We start from the raw sequence: 19795 nt of genomic DNA, 5'->3' as shown, positions 1-19795 counted from the left end.
GAGACTGAACGGAAAGCGAAATGTCTGGATACACCAAACACTCACACACACACACACACGTACACACTGTCTGAATCTATCCCCACCTCCAGGCACATAAACATGGACCCTCCCAATCTGTATATCACTCCCCATCCACACTCTCCCCGTATTTTCTCACAAACCATTACTTTTTTCACCTCTCTGATTTCTTCTTCTATCCACCCCCGCTCTTTCTCCTCTCCCCCCTCTGTCCTTCCTCTCTTACATCCATCTTATGCTGATATCGTTGGAGGTCAGACGACACCCTGAGAAAGAGGGCTGAAGAATGGATCCATGATCCTTGGCCTTAATTACAGTGTCAAATGAGCTGTTAGCTATCTACATGCAGGTTTGTGTGTGTGTGTGTGTGTGTGTGTGTGTGTGTGTGTGTGTGTGTGTGTGTGTGTTCTTTCTCTAATATGCTAGTCAGCTCCCCACAGGTGCAGTTGCCATATCAGCATCCACAACAACAGATGGGCTCCAGTTACACACACGCATGCAAATCCACCATATCACATAATATTTATCACAGTCTGCAATAACACAAAATCAGAAATAAACAAAACACGACAACAACAACAAAACATGTAGCATGTAACACAAACTCTTCTGTGTTCGTATTTGAGAAAGAGGAGCGTGGTCCACAGTCCATCCTGTCATTGCAAATTCCACCCAGCAGGAACCGCTTTCTGCTGCCAGTAACCGGCAGATGAAGGATTTGGCGCACATGTACCAAAACTCCCATCAGAAGTTATTGCCAACAGATCAGGGTGAGCTATTGACTTCTACACACAACCGTCTATCAGACATGATAATGGAGAACTGGAGCCACTGGGGCAGGCAGATTGGCAGCTGGGCTGGCAATTATCTGAAGCAGACAGAGGGACAAACGCAGTTTCGCTTTTCTGGAGGGTTAAATTGTTACCATTTATATTCACCCTCACTCGGGGAGGGAAAACAAAACAAGAACTTGAACTTAATTTACTTTACCTTTTTTTTTAACCTTAATGTAAACGAGTCAGACATATTAGCTTGATGGCTACCATTACCGTGGCCTTTTGAAATAACCATAGCCCGTTTAGATAGAGGGCAAAATCACAACAGCAGTTGGCTCGAGTTGCTTTGTTTTGTAAAGAGCCTACAGTAACTGTAGTAACTGTGGCTTACAGCACATTAAAATGAGAAATCGAGTATCTCAAATTATTAAAATCTTCATTCTGAGTTTAATATTTGACTATGTATTTTTCAGTCTAGTTCACTACATACAACCGTAATCATGGGGAAGACTGCTGACTTGATAGTTAGTGTCATCAAGACCTCCACAAGGAGTGTAAGCCAAGAGGGTCACTGCTGAAAAGGCTTAGCGTTCATGGAGTGCAGTATCACAGCATGTTAATAGAACGTGGTATGAAGGGAAAGGAACATGTGCACAAGCAAGAGGATGACTGCAGCCTTGAGATAATTGTCAAGAAAATTTGATTCAAGAACTTCGCAAGGAGTGGACCATGTCAGTGTATCGACCCTCTGCTTTCCTGTTATTAAGCCACACCTGAACCGGAAGGAACATCGGAAGCGTTTTAACTGGACTAAGGAGAAAAAGGAGAAAAAGAACTGGACTGTTGCTCAGTGATCATAAGTCCTCTTGACACATGAAAGTGAATTTTCATTTAAGGTACAGAATCCAAGGTGATTGAACTCCAGTGGGAAGTTCTAACAGTCTGTAATGATTAAGGTTGCCATGTCCTCTACTGGTGTTGGTAGTTAAACTATGATGCAGTCACCTATCAGGAGATTTTAAAGGACTTCATGTTTCCATCTGCTGATAAGCTTTATGAAGATGCTGATTTCCTTTTCCTTAACGCCTGTCCAGAGGCCCAAAACTAACACCAAGCACGTTGGTGACTGCATTATCACTGAGCTTGATGGGCCTTTCAACCTGAAGATGAGAAACACCCAAAGCAAAAATACAGATGACCTGAAGACTCCTATCAAAGGAACCTAAACTAATTCGTGTTAAATGAGACCCCAAAAAGTGCTGTGTGGTAATTAATATAATTTTCAGCAGTTTGACATTTCTGAAGGAAATATTTTAGGATTTTCAGATGCTTGATTTCTATTTTTTTTAGAAGCAAATAGTCTTAATCATTCAAATCAAAATAAAAAAGCTAGAAATATTCCAGTTTATGTATAATAAATATAGAATATGTGAAAGTTTTCCTTTCAGAATTAAATTGCCAAAAAAAGTCACAGTGATGCACTAGTATTCCTGCAAGTTTGAGAATGATGCGGTTCTCTATATCCGCTTAATCAGGGCAGATGTCCCTGTACGATCACAGTAAATCATTAATAATGCTTCACCTCATGCACTCATATGCCTGCAGGACACGCACTTCTCTTTTTCCGTGGAAAACTCACCCAAGTCAAGATGCTTAATCAGATTCAGAGCAACATCCAGCAGAAACGTAAACATGGAACACATCAGATGTTTATATATAGATATAGATATAGATATATATAGAGATAGATATATATGACTTGAATGTCTGTCGTAATAAGCTTGCATTTGTGTGTGTGTGTGTGTGTGTGTGTGTGTGTGTGTGACTAGTTGATATTCCAGGGTGGCTTGTTGTGAGTGTGGTTTCCCACAATTCTTATCAGAGCTGTGATCACAGAAAACTGGTCTCCCCAAATGGAGCACATCCCTCCCTGACACTATCAGCGATGTAGCCACACACACACACACACACACACACACACACACATAGAAAGCCATCCATTATGTTTCTCTGCTGGCGATTCCCCTTCCTTGAGTCTAATTCAATCTTCAACTTATAACGCAACACCAAAACACGCGCAGCCAAGAACATGAATACAATTTGGAACAATCTGAGGTGAGTATGTCTGTCTTATGAATAAATAATAGTTTTTCCTTTACTCAAAACCAGCAGAGGAAATCTGCCTCGGGACGGATAAAACAATTGCTGGCTTAGAAAAATTGAAAACAAAGGACAAGGGAAAAAAGCCGCAGCAAATACAAAGCGCCAGGGAGGAAAAAGACATGTAATATTCAGTGGGGAAAGCAAGGAGGTCGACATTTTGAGGATTTGTAGTGGGGTAAGAGGGGTGAAAAAAGCAAATGGCTGCAAGGGTGTGTTTGAGTTTGTCTATTTCAGCCCACAGATCCGTTTCAGAGAAGGAAACACACAGATTCTCTCAAGCAGTGATCTAATTGACAAGCCAGTGATGCAGCATAGTGAATTAAAGTACATGAGGTACAAAGCAGTGCAGCACTTCTGCAGCAGTGAGGTAGATCTGCATGCTGATATGCTGAGGAAAGCATCACACAGAGCAGTTCATGCAGAGGTAAAAAAGTGATGAGAAAAAGACTTAGATAAGATGCGTCCTGCTCAAAATCTGCCTTTGCTTCATTCTGGGGAAACGTGTCCTAGTTAATACCCAGCTGCTCAGCGCACAAACATACACTGCCTGCACGCTCGCACAAACACATGCACACACATTCCTGTGCTGCTAATGAACAGCCTGCTTTCTCACTTGGGATTTCTCACCCTATAAGTTTGTTTCCTTCTTTACCTTTACCACATCCATCTATCCTTCCTTCCCTTCCTCTTGCATTCTGGTGACAGCTTCTCCTCTCCGGGGTTTAGCGGTTTGACGTGTGCCCCTCATGCATGCGCAGGATGGCATGGTGTGACACACGCAAGCACTCAAACACACACGCACACTGGAATTCAAATGTCGCACAAAAACACTAACACCCTTTCCCAAAACCAAGCCAACAAAAGTGTAATGAAATACTAATGGAATAAACTTCGAGTTCACATACACACGCCCACCCCTGTGATCTCAGGCAGCCTTTAGTCAGTGGAAAAAATTAGCAGGTATGACACCTCTTGTGAGAGACTGTGCTGTCACCTATGCACCTATAAATTAGATGAACACTTAAATCCATAATTCTCAAACATCACAGGCAAAAATGCGTCAGTCCCCTGATCCGTAATGTATTCATGTTATTCATCTTCACGCTTGCCATGCACAGCTCTTCTTGTTCAAATACTTGTTTTCACATCCCTTTAATCAAATTTGCACGGATTAATTTTCAGAAAGCATTGAGAGTGTCTTGCCTATAGATAGCGCAGAAATCCCTCAGAAGGCCGAGGGATACACTTGCATCATAGTTTAACATTGTGTCATGTGATATGTGTGGTAATTGAAGCAACTAGTTATTTCTTCTCTTTTGTCGCAGGTCACGGTTTTGTTTCATCAAGCGGTTATAGCTGCGAGCGTCAGTGTCAAACGCCTCGACATTCTGATGCAGACTTCAAACACCTCCTTTTTTTTCAGACGTATAAGCTGTTTCACTCGGAGGCGGGAGATGATGGCTTGTTCAAGCCAGGTCAAAAACCATTTAAAAATTTATCTGTTACATGCAGATGTGTGCTACTAAAATAGAGAAAGCACCAAAAGAGAAGGGGTGAAGAGAGAATGGATAATTATCACTGAAAACAAAGTGAAAAAATAGTGCCAGCGGAGCTGTTTGAAATCCATGCCTGAAATGGGGAGGCATATAAGGGAGTGTGAGTGTAGCCTGAAAGCAACCACCCACAGTTTAATAGGATGCTAGCACTAAAAATACAGTATTTATAATAAGCATCCTTAAAGTTACGGTTTCCCTACACAGCTGACTTTTTACACTTTTTCAGGCATTTCTTACTATTAGGCATTCTGCTCCTTTTAAGGCTACAAGATTATGAGACTCACTAAAAAGATGTGCTGGTAAATACTGTAGTTATTTTTTTATAAAATGATCCAAAATATATATTCTGGGTTACATGGTGCATATACTGTATCTTGCCTGAAATAAAATGCAAACAAGTCATTGCACTGTTTAATATTGAAATGACTGTATTTCAGTCACTGGCAGTGGCACTGACTAGACTGTATAAGGTGGGAGCCTTTGCTAGCAATAGCCTCAGAAAAGTGTCTTCAAAAACTCAGTGAATGCATCCCTCCTACTCATCATATATAGGAGGAGGGATGGTGTGGGCTGCTAAAGAATCAGAACCGTGGATAGATATCCGTATGTCACGTATATGGATTTTATATCTTCACGTACTACCCATATGGAAAAGATATATATAAATCTTATAAAGTTTGTATCTGTCTTGTGTGAAACTTGTATGAAAAGCATATAAGAGTGAAAACAGATATAAGGTCCCTTGAAAAATTATATAATGAAACTTGTATGTTTTGGATACTTCCTAAAACAATGTATGAAAGTAATGAGAAAGTGGCCACTTTCATGAGTAAATCATGTAAGCCTTATATGATTTACGGCCACTTTCATGAGTAATCACATATAAGTTTTTACGATTTCTTTTCCATATGGGTATGGCAGACAACTTTGGAAAATATCTAAAACAAATGATGAAATCAGTTGGTGGTGTCCAATCACAATGCTATATATCAAATATAAAAGTCCAAGGAAGTCAACGTAACGTTACCTGACTAGGTTTAACTCCGACTCTAATTTCATAAAGTAGCACTGAAAAGAAGAAATACCAAATGTAAATAAAATGTCAAAAGAACATTTAAATTATCTCAAACCTAAAAAGAAGCAAATTAAATGATTCAGAACAGAAAACAACAAGAAGTGCCCTTACAAAAGTGGGATTCAAGTGACTTGTTTTTTTCTGTATATTCCCACTGACTTTTGGCCATTATTTGAGTAACGTGGTGGCGCTTTCCTCCAGTGAAAGAAACAAGCTCTTTTTACTAAGCTTTGCACATCAAGGGATAGAACATTTAAGACCAGCTTTGTGATTTCCCACAAAATTGCAAAAAACAGTAAGCCATTTCCAGATGGGGAGTTTATCAAAGAGTGTTTGGTGTACTCTGCCCATATGCCCTGAGAAAAAAGAAGCATTTAGATTCCCCCAAGGTCTTCAATCATTCAGGATTGAGGACCTTGCAGGAAATCTGAAACGTCAGTTGAAAAAGAAAGCAGATAGTTCTGACTATTTCCTCTTGGCTTTGTAAGAGAGCTGTGACATCCACGACACAGCTCAGTTACTCATCTTTGTACGTGGGATAAAGAAAAAGTTTGAGATTATGGAGGAGTTGGAAGCATTGTGCTGAATGAAAGGTGATGCAACTGTGATGGATTTGTTAACCAAAGTACCGACATGCTCTAATAGGACAAAACTAGCAGGTGCTGCAACCGATGGCTGTCCAAATCTGAAAAATGTCACACTTCTGAAGAGGATGCAAGACAATGTCACAGAAATAATCCCTGAACTGAAATTGGTATTTTGTATTATAAAACAGGAGGCGCTGTGCTGAAAATGAACCGAACTTCATTAGGGCAGAAGAATTAAATTACGCACAGTTTGTTGCACTTTTGGAGGAGCATGAGGGTAAACATGGTGACATGAGCTACCACGCAGCTGTCAGGTGGCTCAGCCTGACAGCTGCACTTAGTGCTGAAAAGGTACCTGAGAGCAGAACATTGAAAGTTTTGTGAGAAGAAAAGCAAAACAGATCACACGTTTACTGTTGATGTGACTGCACTAATGAATGAACTGCAAACTGAACTACAAGCCAAGAGCCTATTTGCGCATGAAATGTTCAGCTTGCTGGAGACTTTCACGAGAAAGTTGCTGTTTCTTTTGAGCCAACTGGAGTGCATTATTTAGCCCATACCATCAGCTGATCGCGTCACCTGACGCCCTGCCTGGTGAGTTTTCAGGGGCATTTGAAGACTTCCAAACAGCTGAGAGTGAAATACACACGATTGAATCTTTCTTCACTTGCAGTGTGGATAATGCATCCAGTGATGTTGGATGACTCACTACATGCAGAGCAATTCAAGCCATCATCATCGCTGGATTTAAACTTGCATACAGAGACATGCTCAGAGGATGTTGGTTCTCTTTGGATCTACCTTCATATCTGAACAAACATTCTCAACTTGTCATTCAAACTAAGTCAGGAGAACCACCATCGCATTTCTACCTCTGGAACTAAACCTCAGTGTAATGGACAGAAAACCTGCAGAGGACATTAGTATGCTTTTTCTATGCCTATTTCACATTTTCACTGCCTACTTGTACCAGCTTCTTGTACCAATGTCAGTTTATAAAGAGATATTTCCATTGAATTGAGTTCAACTTATTGGTGCAAACCTCAACAGCAGACTTAGCTTTTTATGTAGCCCCTTGGGAAACTTAATTGCTGAGCCCTGAATAATAAGAGGGTCTGACACAATAAACTTCACTTCAATTCAAGTTCAATTACAATATATAGCTCCAAATCCAACAACACTTATCTCATGGGACTTTATACAGCAAGGTAAAGACCCTACAGTATTACGGAGAAAACAACATTAATCAGACAATCCCTATGAAAAGGAATTAGGCGTCAGTGAGAAGGAAAAACTCCCCTTTAACAGGAAGAAACCTCCAGCAGAACCAGGCTCAAGGAGAGGCAGAAATCTACTGAGACCAGTTGTTGGGGGATGAGGGGAAAAAGACAGAACAAGGAGAGCTTAGAGAGGCAGGACTATGAGAGCAAAAACCATGTGTGCTGTGTTTGTGTACTTGTGCTAAAGGACACCCATAAAACAACAGACACCTTAAGGAATTCCCTGTGGTACCAATAAATGCTAGTGTTACATTTGCCTCCTCACTGGTTTTACTATCTAGCAGCTGTAGTTTGCTCTAGGGTGCTGTCACAGACATACAGGACTACATCAAAAACACCAGCGGACAAACAATTAAGCGATCACAGAGATTTAAGAAGTACAAGAACAATCTGTTAGTCAGCCAGTGGAAAAAATCCCCACAAATGTAGTTCGAGGCAGCTGAACAAAAACTTTTCTTTGTGTGTGTGTGTGTGTGTGTGTGTGTGTGTGTGTGTGTGTGTGTGTGTGTGTGTGTGTGTGTGTGTGTGTGTGTCAGCATAGGCGGGTCCACAATTAAAGCTGATTCCTGTTGAGTTTTTCAAGAACAACACTCACACTCAAACACACCCATTCACGTCACCTGATTGTGCCTGATTACAGACTGTTTTCTGTACGTGACAGCAGTTCACATGTCCAACTTAACACACACATGCACACACATACACACACTTTCACACCAGCAATACAAACCCTGCTGTATACCCACACACACACACAGCACTGGTGTCCCAGCATCCCTGATAGCATATTGCCAAAATAAACAGCATCAGCGCTGTCAACACAGAAATCTCTAACTGCCAGCGAGAGACTCAGGCACACACCTGGTTGTCACACCTACACACGCGTACTCTCTATAAACACATCTGGCAATCAGAGATGTGTAGAGACTCACAGCAGGGAGAAGAGGATCAGCGGGGTATTGATATTACAAACACACATACAGTACCCCTCTCTCTTTTCTCTTTCACACACACATGCACACACACTCCACCTCTGACAGAGACACAGACTGTTAGTGACAGGATGGAGGACAAGTGATTTCCTGGCAGCCATTGTCTCCTTGCCTCTTAATCCAAGCTGCAGGGGGGGGGGGGGGGGGGGGGTGTTGACATCTGAGACCGGTATATGAGATCCTCTCATAGCTGACCTTTAACACAGCCAGACCAGAGCAGGTAAAGGTCTACAGCTCCCCAGTGACTTGCATAGACTTGATACTGCAAGCGAAGAACGAGAGTGAAAAAGAGAGAGAGGAAGGGGATAGAGCCGTGGCAAAAATGGAGAGTCCTTGAATAAAAACCTATTTACCGCAAAGAAGAGTAAGTTTCTCACCCAGCTTTCAGGATTCATTCAGATACCCATCTTTTTCTAAAGAGCTTTGTGTCCATGACACTACCTGAGCAAAAGCTTGAAATGGTATGACGCTCTGGGAGTATCAGCATTGGACTATTCTGCGTATCACAGTTTTCAATATATTATATTCATAAATACACAATAGGCTCCTCAACAGGATAAAAACGCTGCCCTAACCTAGACACCATTTAACACGCATTCACAATGTGAGCAGCCATCAAAAAGGTCTGAGAAGAGGCCCTCAACAATAAAAAGCCGAACCTAATTCAATTTTATTTTTCAGATCTCTCAGTGGAATTTCTGTGATGCCCCCGTCTACTTGTGCTTCTGGGAAGGAACTCCTCCCATTCGTCAAAACTAGCGTCTGATAGATTTCAGCAGTATTGCCCGATATACCAGCCAATATTAGCTATCAGCTGATATATAGTTAAAAGTTTAAAAGGTAAAGCAGGGACGGGAGAAATAACCTTCAACCACGTTATGAGTTTTGACCGATGATGACCGGCGATGAGCAAATTCACTGCTGGCAACACTGTTTTGAACACCACAAACACTTATAACCACCTGATGTAAGGGGAGGCGGGCAGAGTAAACTGTGACTTGTTGTAACAAAAGCACAATATTTTTTTTTAAACTGCATTTTCTCTGTATCTATGAAGCGCCTTGAGGCGACTTTTGTTGTGAATTGGCGCTATATAAATAAAATTGAATTGAATTAATATTATCTTAGTAAGAACTCATAAATATCACAAATCTGTTGATATTTTTCTGTGTCTGGAAGAAAAGGGCATTGCCCAATGTATTTGATGTTTACATTCCCAAATATCTGCATCTATATCAGTACTATAATCCCGTATGCATTAGGCTGGGTGTTGAGAATAAGTGCTGCTGTTAGCTGGAGTTAGTGAAACTTATTTTGACGTTGGGCTCACTCTGCACTTGTGCACTTAGCAAACTCTCATATGATGCGAGACTGTAATTAAGGTGTTTATCAGAGGGAGAGTGTGATTCTTCCTTCAGATAAACACTCGAGCCTAAGCAGGCATAAAGCTAGCTTATAGTACTGTTAATGTTTAGCCAGCTCTTGTCATCTGTCCTGAGATGTAGGGTTGCATGTCTAATCTACTGAAATAAGTAACTGCGACAATACTGGGAGTGAATATTCATGTTTAGGCATATCTCCGTGTGTTAGAGCCCTGACTTCAGTTCAGGAAATGAGGCTTGAGGTAAGGAGAGGATGGGCTTGAAATCAGGGAGGAGAGAGAGCAGTGGTGGAGAAGGTAAATGAAGAGGAGAAGTCGTGCAGATGTTAAATGGTCATACACAGTTTGAAAGATCTATTTGAGGCCTTTTTCAAATAAAACTTCAAATAAAAGGCATACTGTGTGCTAAATACATAAAACAAAGTTAAGTGGAATGGCAATGTCCAACTCAGCCACTGTGTTCACGACGGTGGGAAGCTGTGGTGGCTTACACAAACTGCCGCCCACTCCAGTGTAGTTTTAATGGATTCATTCTACATTTATGAGAACACATCAGTCTGTTGCGAGATGCAATTACACACTAATAAATGTGTGTTTATTAGTACACGATCTTTTTTCTATTAAAGTTTAATAACATAGTTACTGTAGGTTTAGCACATACTACATCCCAGCTTCATAGAGTATATTTACTTTAGTGGCACTACACTTAAGTTCAAAGTATCCTGCCACATTACTGTAGAAGCTAATCAGAAAAAAATAGTCCACAGCATTAATGCTATTTTACATCAAGAATCTATTGCTGAATAGTGTAATTAACAAATGACCTCATTATTTTAATGTGTAATTAAAATGGAGGAAGTAGTAGAGCCCTTCTTGTAACAAGCCACATGTGCAGACTTAGATTATGGATGTTGAGGAGTAGTCACGTGATACGGACCAAATTAAATAATCGCATGGAAAAAATAATCCTCTGTTTGTGCAGCTTGTCTGTCAGTCATATACACACAGTCTCCTGTCAGGTCATTGGAAGCAGCTGAAATGATTTTCTCTTGCAGTCTTTTTGTCTCTCTGCGCTCGTCATCATCTGTGAAAGCAATGATTCTGGGCTGCTTGACAGATGATTCAGTCGACAGTGTTTGTCTTCAGTAAAGTCAGTATAACGGGACCACCTGTAGCTTACCCTGTAAAGCGTGCGCTTCAAGCACCAAAGCTGGGTTCCAATTGGAGCAACCCAGGAATGACTCCATCCCACGCCCAAGCCCAAGCTTGGGCATCTATTTTTGCCTTTTTCTAACTCTCTCACTCCAGTAAAGTGACAGTAGAATACATCACCTTCTCCATCTTCTTTAGCTTGAACTGCATATCTACACAGATGCACAACAGTCCATTTCCAGTGTCCAAATGACAGCAAAGTTTTATGTTTAGAAATTCCCTTTTCCAAAAGTTGAGAACTCTTCTTCCAATTAAAAAAGCATTACATTTGGGCAGCTGAGTGGAGCTCCAGCTTGGATATTTTCAATTGTGGTCTCAAAATGTCCAAAAAAAGAACTCTTCTTTTGAAACTTGTTATTCGTGTTCTAAGAAATGAAGGTTATTTCATGTGGAAAATTGAAGATTTCATACAAAGGTGAGTACTACTTCCTTCACAGAACTGCACTAATATGTTCTAACTAGGATAGAAAGAGATTAAGAAGGCTCATACTTGGCAAACAAATACATCGGAGACTCTAGTTTAAAAGTCCACAACGGGCACCTTCGTCACATGAAACCTGTAAACTGGGAGATCGCCATGATCTAGGTGAGTTTGCAAAAAAAAAAGCATCAAGTATGGGCATAAACATTTAAGGATGAGCAAATGAACCCTTAGGACATGAGGAGATCAGGGATTGAATGTCAGCAACAATATGACTGTAATAACACTCGTTTTAGTCTAGTCTTTAGAAGGTAGGTTTGATGTGGCATTACAGATGGATGCCAAAGTTTTCCCCTGAACAGGAGAAAAGGCCAAGCTCTAGCCTGCCACCCATACCCATGACACCTGCCACAGAGGTCAATCAGCTAGGGGTGCCACGTCTGTCAGAGCCAGGGTGAGCTGGTTAGCTGGTCACCAAGCACTTTAATCTGCAACAGATTCCCACCACCTGGCTCTGCTGGCGTGACACCAAGGCCAGCAGCCCCAGCAATCTGCCAACCCACTGTCACATTGTGAAGGGTTCAACATGAACTTAACTGGGGATAGATACATGGATGGATGGATGGATGGATGGATGAAGCATTCACATTGAACCTCCATCTCTTAAAACCTTTTGAACACATATACTGCGTTCCCTATGATCAGCCCAGCTGTGTGCTGGGAACAGTTAGTGCCGTGGGTGACCCACAAGCTATACTGCTGCATGTGAATACATGAATATTTGCCTCGGGGGAGGATTTGCTCTCGGGTCTTTGATTATCAGTTCACAGTCAGGCTTTTCAAAATGACACAACTGTTAGATTCCCCTTCAGTAATATAACATGTAGCTTGTAGTCAAATCCCCCCATCTGTTGGATGAGGGCTCAGCACTTTGGCACGGCTGTCCTTGTTGTTAATGCATGCTGCCAAGTTGTTTTATGCCTCTGAATGGAGTGTAAGGTTAATCATTTATGACTCAGCTCCAAAGAGAGGCTAATGACAAGGAAAGAAATGTTTTGCCTTTTTCAGTTTCGTAGTGTAGCAGTGATGATTGTACTCTGCATAGCCAGCTGACAGAGGTGTAACTGGATGCACTTGAAGGTATTGCAAACGAGCTGAGTCTGTGACAAATTCTGGATACAGCAGCTTTGTTTCCCGATCCTCCAAATCTTTTGTTAAGCACACGATTGGCCTTTGTAAGTACACAAAAATCAAAATATGCACACAGAATCACTGAGCTTCATTCCCCAGCACAAATACGTGTGTGTTCATCTATGTGTGTAAACTGTGTACAATTCTGATTGGCTGCACATCAGGAAAAACGCTGCACCCAGTCAAGCAAAAAGAATAAATGAATAAATCAAAAAGGCTACAGATGTTGGGTTGATGTGAGTGCTCAGGTCATGTATGTGAATAAACTTAACCACACGAATCATAACTTTAACTAGGACAACCAGTAAATGTTAGCGTGATTATTTATTAATTAAAATATATTTGCTCACTGAAATATCTTTTTTAGCAAAGCAAAATAACAGCTATTAAAGCTCTCTCTAAATGAACATGTCACATTTCACAGAATAACAACCAATTATCCAATCTAGACATTTAAGAGAATAAAATCCGTGAAATAAACAAAAAATCTAATTGGAGGTACTTTTGTTAAAGAGAGAAAAAGCTATAATTCAATATTTAACGCTGCCAGAGATATTTTAAACATTTATTAAAATAAAGATACATTACTTGATAGTATAAAACAAGTAGAAAAATGTTCAAAATTGATGTGACATCCCTTTTTTCTGTTCATCCTTTGTGATTTACCAGATTATAAAAAAATGCTGAGTGGTTCTGAAAAAATCTGACCTTCGAACAAAAACCCAGATGTGTTTAACAGCCCAATTTTCACTAGATAACCACCGATCGACCAGCCAAGGACCAGAATCTGATTTTTTGCAGTGTTCTGACCAATAACCAGCTGGTCAGCCTGCTGTGTGAGTGACAACAAGCCGCTTCATGAATGTAAAGATGAGAAGGCAAACAGTTGCACGCACACTTGCGGCCATTCGCTAATATGTTGGTAGCGTGAAAGCTTTTCATTGTGAGTGGAGGCACAAAGTAAACCATGATGCAATCAACTGTGAAAACATAACAACAAACCTATTCACACACATTCACGTACAAATCCCCATTACCTAGCTAGTTAGCGATATTTTAAAGACGCTAACAAAGACAAAGTGGCTAAAGCTAAAGCTAGCCAGAGGTCAGAGGGAGCCACAAGCTAGCAGCCTTGGTATTAGAAAAAGATCAAAGCAGTTACAAGGAAAATTATGGCAATAACAGAAGAGAGAGAGAATGTCCTGTTATAAGATGATGTTTTGAACATACTGGAAAATGATTAAGTAACCTTTTTTTTATTATCTAAATCTGTTGCTTTTACTTTTGTTTGCTAATGTAAAGTTAGGTAAAGGTTAATGCACAGCTTGTAATTGTATTTGTAACTCGCACCAGCAACATATAACTTTGTTTTCAGAAGTAAACTACAAACTTTAATATAAAATTTTTATTATGAAAATTATATATATTTATATATGTCACTTCCAGTTTAAAAAACAACCTAATATCAGTAGATTACAAAAAATCTTAATCAGAATTAGTAAGGAAAATCTTTGAAAAAAGGCTTTTCTTGGAAACCAACCCTGATGATTAATAGAAAACCAATTTAAAAAACTGCCATGACACAGTACATCTCGTGGATAACTGCTATGTTATTTTGAAACTTGGGAACCTGTCTCCACTAGCATTTATGCCACTAATTCACACTGAGCCAAAATGGACTGAATTAACGTAATTTAAATTGAGACACGCGTGGAGCAGAAACAGGAGAGACAGACACACCTTTCAACACTCAGACCCTGGAATGATAGCACATACCTCACCGCCTGATTAAGTCCCTCTTCGGTTCCTCTCATTTGAGTGACTAATAATAGTCCACGCTGTTCCATGAATCATGGTTATTAAGCAGCGTGAGAGAAAATGTTTTCCCCTAAATCTCATAGCTGCTTATTTTTCACAGTCTCATTGACAGGAGAAAGTTAGGAGACACAGGCATGCTGCACTCAGTCACAACACTTTCAAAACAGGATCTTCATGACTCGCTTTTATTACACAGAGAAGCAAACGAAGCGCTTGTGTTTGTGCTGCTCAGCCAACATTTGAAAACAGAAGGGCAAAGTGAGACAAAGCCAGATTAGAATAGATGAGTGTAAGACAAGAAAAGAAGTCAAGAAGCACCGAGTCATAGGGAGACAGACAGAGAGACGGAGGAACGGTTAGTAGGTGGGGGACCTTGAAAAGCTTTTGTTCTCTGAACACGGAGTGTTAGTGAGGCAGCACTTGGCAGTTGGTTCAAAGCAACAAACTCTAAATCAATCTTTTACAGCTTGTCCAAACAGACTCAAAGAGACACACACACACACGGACACAACAAAAGGACTAGAAGAGTCTTCAAACAAGCAGAGAATACCAGCTGTGAAAAAAACAAAACTTCCTCCTCCGATACACGAACGGTACCTGAAATAGAGTCTGGCTGGATACTAAGAAGTGTTTGTGTGTGACCGTGTTTATGAAAGTGTGTGTGTCCAATGTTGTGTTTCTTTAATGAGCTCGGTTTACACACTTCGTTAATTGGCTGGCACAGCGCTGTCCACGATCTGTGTGCCACGCACACATTCCCAAACACACACACACACACATCTCCATTTCACTGTGCTTATTTATTCATGTATTAGTTAGTTTGTTCCACTAGGTTCACTTGCAGGCTGCTGTAGTAATTTCCACTATATTCTCTGCATTGATTTGTGCTTTTGACTGCAACGCTCTGCGCCGTGTATCAGTAACTCCCTGGAAGCGCCGTTTCCTTGCAAATACGCCTTTGCAAAATAAAGAAATGGGTGCAAATTGTATTCTCAGTTAAACGTATCTATCCATTTATCCAGTTACTTCTTTCTCCCTAACATGTATTATTTCCCATAACAAAGAGACAGGTGAGAGTGGAAGAAGTGCGAGCTTTCTAATTAAAGCATCTAGCGGGGGAAGCGAGCCAAGCTTTCTTTCAGCACATCTCTCATCACGCTGGCTGTAAAAATAGCATCAACCCCACAATCCCAGGCTATGTTCTGTCTGCTTGCAGCTCAGGGCTTGTTTCTGGTGAGCAATAGGAGGTACAGTGGAGAGATTTTGCTGTTGCTGCACAACAAATACAGAGCAGCCAACTCAGTAAGCATAGGCATTCTTTTCTAGCTGGATGTGATCGTCCATTCACACAAGACTGTGTATGTGTGTGAGAGAGCTGTGCTAAACATGATTACAGATGGGACTGGTATACATATATTTGTGTGTACTGTATGTGCGTGTGTGTGTTTGTGTGTGGACGTGTAGGCATGCAGGACAGGAGGTCTGCAGGGAGAGATAAATGCTCAAATCTGTCTTCCCCTTCTCACTCACACCCTTCTGCTCAGACCTCTAAAAGCTTACCCCTAGGCTTACCCCGCACACACACACAAGCACACACCCACACATGTGTGAACAAACGCACACACACAGGAGCCTCATATCAACCCTATCCCCAACTCCCATTTCAGTCTTCACAGTTATTCCAAATCCAAAGCAGAGACACACATGGAGACAAAAGAGCGAGAAGGATGGACAGCCAGTGCCATAGCACAGCTCTCTGTAGGATTTATTAATAAGGTGCAGGACACAAGTTTGCACATACAGAGTCCTCGCAGTATAGGTAACATATGCTCACTTGAACTCACAAGCAGATTCTGAAAGAGAGCAAGTCGGAGAGGAGTTGTTCAATTTTTAAACAGGATGCTTTAAAGCGGAAATGGAATTAGGATGACACTTGAAGATGTTGAATTCCCATTTAAAGGAAAGGTCCAAAAGTCATGCCTTCTGCAGATTATTTATACTTCATGAATCGCCAAGAGAACACGCAAAAAGTGTCCATCCATCCAATGTCGTTCTTCCTTTTCAAGAATGTTTTTTTCCACAGCTGTTCCCCCTTAGCACTGACCCCCCCTCCCATGAACGTCAGGTGGATTTTTCCTCCAGCTTGCCTCGCTGCATTAGCTCTCTTTTCCAAACACCTTAGGGGGTAAGAAGGACCATGCTGCGTCAAAGAGATTCTTAAGATGTCTCCACATGAAAGTCGTAACTGTGGAAAAATATCTCTTCTTTAAGCAGCTCAGCACTACTGCTGCCATCATCTTGTGGGTGGCCATGCAGCTAAGAGGGAAAATAAATTTAATCTGATAAAACATCGCAATCAAATGGATGGTTAGCAGTGACCACTTCAAACGTCTTTGGCTTCTGCTATTTGTTCCCAGCAGCATGTCATCCCTTGCAACACCATGGAGAGCTCCATCAGTGGTCGCCAATGCAGTGTTCAGCACCACAGACAGCTCCACACTGGAAACATAATAATAACTTTTTTATACAGCATTAATCTAGAATCCCATCAGCTCAATACACAACTAATGCCTTCAGTACACAACATGGATGGTTACATGATCACATGATGTTTCCTTTTAAGGGTACATCAAGAAAAACAGGTTGCATTCTGCCAGCGATGGTTAAAGTACACAAATTATTGCAGAACTGGAGGACACTTAATTCTTATCCTCACAATCACAATCCGATTATTAAGTGATGACGTGACGAATCCTACTTCCGGGTCTAAAGTAGTCTGCGTTTAATATGGCTTTTGTGTTGTTAACATGTTTAATGTTTTGTATTTTCTTCTATTTAATCTCAAAAAGCTCCTAAAACAGTCAGTGATCCCTGTTGACCTCCCTCGGCTTTTATTACCGCTAACCATTTATTTAAGCTCAGTTTTTAAAACCTTAGGATGTAACTACAGCCCAGCCCATGCCAGAGCGTTCTCACTCCCGAGACGTAACATGTCGACGTTTTGTCACGTCCCGCGGCGTTCCTGAGGAACGCGAAAGGAGACCTTCGGCGTTCTTATGGTACGCGGCGGGTTATGGCTGGAATCCAGTGCAATGACGCTCCCGCGGTAGTAGACGTTCCAGCCCTGTATTCCAGCCCTAAACCTAACCTTATCCCTAGCCCTGACCATAACCGTATTCCTGACCTTAACCAGGACTTTAATGATGTTAAATAGCGTGTTTCTAAGCGATTTGAAGAAAAAGAGCGAACATGTGTAGGTTCAGTCCAGACGGTTCTCATATTTCCTCTTTTTCCGAGGTCGTCATTTAGGAACGTGGTGGGTAGCCGGAAACGTAATATGGTGACGATTTGTCACCTAGCGTAAAATGTTACGCTTTGGGAGTGAGAACGGGTTGCCCATGCAGCAGTATGACTAACCTCGTATTGTTCTCCTGGCTGAAGTTAGGTCCTTTTACAGCATCCTGCCATGCGATTACATTTGTTCCTGACCACCGAGAACACTCACGTTAACTTTTATCGAGTGGAAAAAAAGTTAGCTTGTTTATATTATGCTAACATAGCTGTGTCGCTAGCGGTCACGTAGCACATCATTATATACCAGCTAGCCCAACTTCAGTAACCCTACAAACGTCACTGCTGTTTAGTTTTCTGTCTTCATTTATGCTGGAAGTGATAACAGAGCTGTACGTTTGAATTTGTTTCCAAAACCCCGCAGTCAGGACATGCTATATTGTATTTAGATAGAAGCTAGCGAGCTAACTCCCTGCTAACTTCTAACTCTGTTAAATGTCATAAATTCCGTTTTCATGGATGCCTGGATGTTAAACTCAGTTGTTACACCTGGTAGAGCAGAACGCTGATCATTTTATTAAAGATGAAAGACTTTAGACAGTTTTTCAACTCTCAGTAATGCCACAGTGATCGTTTGATATATGGACCTGCAGCGGAGTTTAGACCCAGACACGGCTAGTGACGTCAGACTGAACGATCGGATAGCACAATCAAATTCATGGGTCAACTGCTATTGATAGAATTTGATAATAACTAGTGAAAGTACATCCACACAAGACGTGTACTATTTAGTCCATTGCATTTGTCAGATTTAGATTACAAACGATTCAAATCATGAGGAAGAAGTATGAGGAAGGACTGTGTACACTCATATCATCCTTATATTCTTATATCTGCCAGATGTTTCTGAATTAATGCTCATCGTATTTAATGCAAGACATCTGGCTTTTGTTTTCTGTGTTTCTTAACTACACAAACTTCATCAAAAAATTAAAAATCATCCTTGCACCGCTATTTTACATCTAACAATGTCATATATACTAATAGAACCAGAACATGAACCATTTAATTTAGAGTCATATAGCACAGTTTGCTCACTACATCTGTACTTCTTCATATTAAACCGAGAACCTGCTGCATACCATCTAAATTTCACACACTACGACAGACATGTTCAATCGATCATATCAAAAGCTGTGTGTGCAATAAGAGTAGACAAGATGTAGAAAACATATTGGCAAAAATAATTGACAACGTAATTCTTTCTCACCGAAAGCCTTAAAGCCATCAGCATCCCAAATTAAGCTCCTCTTTGTGCCCTTCACTGCCACAGCTGCAGCCCTGGAGAGGACACAAGGCCAGCTCAGCCTCATCACAAATAGGCAAGCGGAATGCTAATAAAGTTGGATTCAATCAAATTGAAAGCAGCCTTTTGGTAATTCATGGCTTTAAAATTAGAATTCTTGTTCTGCATTCAGAGCCTCTCTCAGTCTCTCCCACACAGCCTGAGTCTTATCCTGGCTCGACCTGAAAGAATGTTGTGTTATACACTGACAGACGTGTGTGTGAAGCATTATTTGATTTTAATCGTACAAAAACACTTCAAAATAATGGCACTTTAAAATATGTTAATAGGTTTATGAGCAGAAAAGCTTTATTATGTAACTTCACCTTGATATTACATTTGAAAACAGATATCATCTTTTTGCTTCTGCTGTTGCTGCTGCCATTCTCTGTTGCTTGTTCACTATTGACACTTATCCTGGTCTCCCCAGACTCTGGCAACATCAATAAATCCAACTAAGCAACAAGTTTCTTCAACAAACAACTGTGGCTGCTGGCAGAAAATATAAAGGGCATCGGCATCGCCCACCCCCCAAACCCTCTGACCACCACTTGATTTTTTAGATGAAAAAAACAGTGAATCTAAAGTTCAGATCACTCTCGTATTGTTTCATTAATAACATTAATAACTATATTTATAAAGTGCCTCCGATTAAGCTTTCTCAAGCACCATGTGTATATATG

The 19795-nt window shown here is 40.9% G+C and overlaps 1 protein-coding gene across 2 annotated transcripts in view; it reads right to left on the bottom strand.

Moving 5' to 3' along the window:
* LOC146683937 (chemokine-like protein TAFA-2) overlaps positions 1–19795 on the bottom strand; it is a 96815-nt gene that overhangs the window by 66933 nt on the left and 10087 nt on the right. The window contains exon 1 of one of the 2 annotated variants that reach the window (XM_085444159.1): positions 14435–14549. The exons of the other annotated variant lie outside the window; for it this stretch is intronic. Within the exon in view, the coding sequence (XP_085300285.1) occupies positions 14435–14505 (71 nt within the window). The 5' untranslated portion in view covers positions 14506–14549. Of the gene's footprint in view, positions 1–14434; positions 14550–19795 lie in introns of those variants that run through there. 2 annotated transcript variants of the gene reach the window in all.

This window comes from Copadichromis virginalis, linkage group LG20 (assembly GCF_057382275.1).
Source record: "Copadichromis virginalis isolate Kocher_CV1m ecotype Utaka linkage group LG20, C_Virginalis_male_GT1.1, whole genome shotgun sequence".
Classification (NCBI taxonomy): Eukaryota; Metazoa; Chordata; class Actinopteri; order Cichliformes; family Cichlidae; genus Copadichromis; species Copadichromis virginalis.
Note: the sequence above shows the minus strand (reverse complement) of the source record. Positions and strands in the feature narration are given on the sequence as shown.